Here is a 5,220-nt window from a genome sequence, read left to right as displayed (position 1 = left end):
AAGTACAAGCTTTACATGAGAATATTAAATGAGAGTAAACTTTAAATTATGTAATATTGTTGTCCAAACCATAACCAAAAAAGGTTAAGTGTGAACAATAAATTCTCTTAAGGAGTGTGAGTGTAATTTTAGAACTTAGGGGGAAAATGTAATTTTATATTTTGAGAGGAGGTCTAAGTGTAATTAACCCTATTTGATATTTAATATTGTTATGATAATCAACTTATTCAACAAAAGAATAATAGTTCGTAGTTTTCGCACATAAAAAAAAACGGGTGACATGCCTTGAGCTTATTGTTCGTCAACAAGAAGGATACCATTACATGATACAGTAAAAGTGCATTTGGCACTTGAAAACTAAGTTTCATACCATACATATATATATTCTACATAAACTATCTTACAAACGGGTAATTTTCTAAAATTAACGCGAAATTCTTCGCGCTAAATAACTATATTACATGCTATTTCATCACCTGGCGCGAAAAACTAGTTTAGATGAAATAGCGAAACCCATAGTACATTTTGAAGATGAGAAAGTCAAAATTTCCGGGGTCGAATCATAATTTATGATTCTCCATCAACTCTTCTTTCTTGCCCCCACCATCCTTACTAACAACAATGCTGAGTAAGTGCCAAGGCTGAGCTTCCTCCAGCATTTGCACCACAGTTCTCATTGTAGGCCTTAACGTGTGAAGCCTGGCTGTGCACAGAATGGCAACTTTCAAGACTTTGATGGCATTTTCCCTATGAACTTCAGGAATTGCTGAATCCACCAAACTCACTACACTCTCTTTGGTTTTGAGCTTCCCACATACCCAATCAACTATGTCCTTATTCTCCCCGAACTCGGGCTCTATCGGTCTCTTACCCGTCACGAGCTCCATCAGTACGACTCCAAAGCTATATACGTCGCTCTTTTCGTTCACTTTGTTAGTGTACGCGTATTCTGCAGGGTTAAATGTAATTCAAGTTAAAAATTTGATGTTTTTTCTCTTTTAACAGTTTAAGCTTTTAGACAGGAACGTTATTTTAAGAATGATTATGAAAATAAGGGAATGGATTTGTTTACCTGGGGCTATATATCCATGTGTTCCTGCAATGATTTGAGTGGATTCTTTGTTTGAATTTGCTTGAACAATCTTTGCAAGTCCGAAGTCTGCGATCCGAGGTTTCAAGTCTTCGTCCAACAGAATGTTGCTCGACTTAACATCACGGTGGATCACCGGCCTGTCGCAACCGTGGTGCAGATACTCTAGCCCTTTTGCTGCACCAAGGGCGACTTCGTACCTCGTCTCCCAATCAAGGGACAATTTCTTACAAGAGTGCAATCTGTCCCATAGACTTCCATTAGGCATATACTCATAAACCAACAAGCTGGAATCCTCACTGCTTATGCTGCAGTATAACTTAACCACATTTATGTGTCTTATGGAACTCAATGTTTGAACCTCAGCTTCAAATTCCCTGGACTTAGTCCTACGCCGAGCCAAGATAGGGGTTGAGCTACCCATCTTTTTCCGGCCACCATAGTCATCGGAGTGCCAAATGTGCTTCACCGCCAGTTCTTTGTCATTTCCAACGACTACACGGTACACATTCCCTGAGCCACCTTTGCCTATCAGATTCTCTTGCTTGATGGAATCAAGAATCTCATCTTCTGTGAAGGTCAGCACGTGGAAAGACTTTACATCCCATGAATCTTCTTTTAGAGACCGTTCACCTATGCGTTCATCCTTTTTCTTTAAGTAACAGAAGCCGGCGAGCGAGACGAGTAGGGCCACAGTAGCCACCATGAGTAGGATTAAGACCATACGAAGGTGTTGGGGCGTGTTGGATTGTGGAGAACATCTCTGGAATCCCCTGATTTTCTCACTGCAAAGACCAGCATTGCCTGAAAAGCTACCATTATAAGCCTCAGACCAAAGGGTTTCCGGTATTGAACCGGTCAATCGGTTGTTTGAGAGATCAAGAAGATTTAGCCTCAGAGAGGACAGGGTTCCGGGAATTGGACCAGAAAGCTGATTTCTTGACAGATTCAAGAAATTGAGAGCTGGTAATGAGCCGAGAGAGGCCGGAATTGGGCCAGAAAATGTGTTTTGAGCCATGTTAACGTCGTTGATGGCATGACAAGAGCCTAATGAATCTGGTATTGGACCAGAAAACTTGTTGCCCTGCAACGAAAGAGTGGTGAGCTGCTTCAACTCCCCGATTGCGGCTGGTATTTCACCGGAAAACTGGTTGTAGCTCAAGTCAATAGACACCAAAGATGAAGCATTTGTAATCTGAGAAGGTAATTCACCAGAAAACCTGTTTTTTCCAAGGACAAGATTTGCCAAAGACTCGGCATTTCCAATATCAGAAGTAATAGGCCCTTCAAAGTCATTTTCGGCAAGATCGATTAGTTCTGCATTAGGCAGGCCCCATATTCCACCAGGAACCTGACCTGATAGCCTGTTTTTGCTGACCCGAAACCTGATTAACGTGGTGCAGTTCGCGTAGCTACCTGGAATTTCGCCTGTGAAATTGTTTTGGAGCATCAAGAGCTTCACCATAGTACCCTTCTTGCACATGTCCGGTGGAATTGGACCGGTGAGGAAATTCTCAGACACATCTATGAAAATGAACTCAGCCCATGATCCCAGCTTCTGTGGTAGCTGTCCTGTCAGCTTATTCTCGTAAAGTGATAAGTTCACGAGATTCTTGAAATCCCCGAGCTCAGCAGGGACTTCACCTGAAAACTGATTCTGGAAAAGCTGTAGACTTTTGAGCTTATTCAAGAACCTGATTTCAGAAAGATTTCCATATAGACGATTCGTGGAGGCATCAAAATACTCGAGATTTGTCAAATTTCCCAGTCCTGGAGGCAACTCCCCCGTCAAATCATTCAAATAAAGCTCAAGCTGCCACAGCTTCTTAAGCTTGGTAATGCCCCTTGGAATCTCTCCAGTGATATAATTCTGCGCCAATTCCAACTCAATCAGCTCGCCAAGATTCCCAATTTCCTCCGGGATTTCCCCTTCAATGCTACAATTTGACAGGTACAGCCAATTCATCTTCGTAAGATTCAGAATCACAGACGGGAATGGCGTTCGATCAAAGGGATTGTCCCCAAGACTCAACACCTGAAGATTCGTCATGTTTTTCAGAGAATTCCAGGGAAAAGTCCCCGAAAATCCACTCTTATTCGCGTGCAGAGAAACCAACCCGCTCAGCGAAGATACCTCCGGAAATGATCCCGAGAAAACATTGTTCCCAAGGTCCAAGTACGTAAGCGAAACGCAGTTATTCAATTCCTGAGTTACACGCCCATAAAGATTGTTGAAACCCAGAGACAGCTTTTCCAATGATTTAAGCTGGCAAACAGAGCTCAACGGAAGTAAGCCAGTGAGATTCCGGTTGGAGAGTTCGATTTCTTTGACGAAGCCATTGGAATCACAGGTGATTCCTGAGAAGCTGCAAACAGGGGTACTCGATTCCCAGGAATCAAAGACTTTGGTGTTGGAATCTTGGAAGGCAGCTTTGATGGATAGAAGGGTTTGGAGCTCGTCGGAAGAGGCGACGAAGAGGAGGCAGAAGAGGGAGAGAAGGTGGAAGCTCCGTCGGTAAACGGTGGCCGCCGCCATGTCGGACGGTGGTTTGACAAAGGGAGGATTGTTTTTGTCGTGGGCCGTCTGAAAGACGTGAGTGAAAGGAAGACCAGAAGGTGTGACGCTCTTATATTAGACTCTCTTCATTCACACTTGCTACGGACAATGATTGATATTTTTTTTTCCAATTTTGTTAAATATTTAATATTTTTGGCTCCACTCCTTCAACTATAGTTGGTGTGAGTTGTCGCACAAGATTATAAACAGATAATTACACTCTTTTTTCTTGAAATTTAGTAAGTTATATATAATTTTTTTATGATTTCAGAAATTTCATTTAACACTTTTAAAATTTACTTTCGTCTAATAAATAAATATAAAATTAAGTTTAAAATTTCATAAAATATGAGGTGAATTTGAAATAGACGTAAACGATGGAATTAGTTTTACGATTTTACCTAAGTTGGCATAGTGTTTTATTTCTTTAAAATTACTTTATATTTGATACAAGAAATTTGGAATAAGGAAAATGAAAAAAATGGGAGTGATGATTGATGATGAAAGGTTGGACTATAATGGGGCCATATCTGACCCTTTATTGCAACCCATCCATTTTGTATTTTGAATCAATGTCTTATTTTATTAGGGTTGATCCACACTGACAATATTAAAATTATTATTGAAAATATATACTAAAATAATAATAAATTTTATTTTTATCATTTTATAACTATTAGTAATAAAATATTATACTTAAACTTATCGTCATAGATAATTAATGGCACATTAACAATGACAACTCAAAAATAATACAATAGAATAGAATATTATACATATTTTTTATCACTATTCTTTTTTTTTTATAACAACTTTCACAAAATAAAAGTTTTTCTCAAAATTATGAAACTTATTATTGTGACAAAAAAAATTATCACTAAATAAATATAATTAGCATTAATATTAAAATTATCTCCTGATTTTTTGCTAACTTAATTTCTCCTTTTTATAGTGTTTCATATTCTACTTCACATATAATGTAAATACATTGATAAATAAATTCTACGATAAATCGCGGATATAAAATATTATTTTCAAATAGAAAACTCAGACCTGTTACACCCATACAACTCACCCACAGTCATTTCCATTCTAAGTTTGGTGTCTAAATCGTAATGAAAGGGGTTCAGTATTTATAACAATGAATTTTAAAAGAGAATTTAAATATAATTTTAAGATTTTTTTAAAGGAGGACGTAATTTCGTATTACTAGACAAAAAGTGTACATCATAATTATAAAAAGGGATAATTATATTTACACCCTTGATCTATGGTATGTTTACACAAATCACCTCTATCTTTTAGATAGTTACACATACACCCACAAAAATATCATTATTACTTACACAAACCATCTCTTACTTTTTTTAAAAATTACATGCACATCCCCATAAATGTTAGTATCATTACGCAAATACAATTATATAAAAAATATGAATAATTTATATAAATAAAAAATAAATCAGACAATGTATATATAATTATCCCTAATAAAAATATTAAACAGAGGGCAAATATGGGTAAGCATACAAAAAGAGTAGAGATGATGGGTTCAATCACAATAGACAGAAAG

General features: G+C 37.6%; 1 protein-coding gene across 1 annotated transcript; it reads right to left on the bottom strand.

Moving 5' to 3' along the window:
- LOC105159063 (receptor-like protein kinase HAIKU2) lies at positions 263 to 3,710 on the bottom strand. The gene is made up of 2 exons (XM_011075999.2): positions 1,073 to 3,710; positions 263 to 949 (listed from the first exon to the last, which is right to left on the bottom strand). The coding sequence occupies exons 1-2, from the start codon at positions 3,624 to 3,626 to the stop codon at positions 561 to 563; spliced, it is 2,943 nt and encodes a 980-aa protein (XP_011074301.1). The 5' UTR covers positions 3,627 to 3,710; the 3' UTR covers positions 263 to 560.

The sequence above is a fragment of the Sesamum indicum genome, linkage group LG3 (assembly GCF_000512975.1).
Source record: "Sesamum indicum cultivar Zhongzhi No. 13 linkage group LG3, S_indicum_v1.0, whole genome shotgun sequence".
In the NCBI taxonomy this organism is placed as follows: domain Eukaryota; kingdom Viridiplantae; phylum Streptophyta; class Magnoliopsida; order Lamiales; family Pedaliaceae; genus Sesamum; species Sesamum indicum.
This window is presented reverse-complemented; position numbering and strand designations above follow the sequence as displayed.

Excerpts from the sequence above, each read along its gene's own strand:
- LOC105159063 (XM_011075999.2), bottom strand. The coding sequence starts at position 3,626 with ATGGCGGCGGCCACCGTTTACCGACGGAGCTTCCACCTTCTCTCCCTC. Across the intron at positions 950-1,072 it reads ACATGGATATATAGCCCCAG|AATACGCGTACACTAACAAA; the intron begins GTAAACAAATCC and ends TTAACCCTGCAG.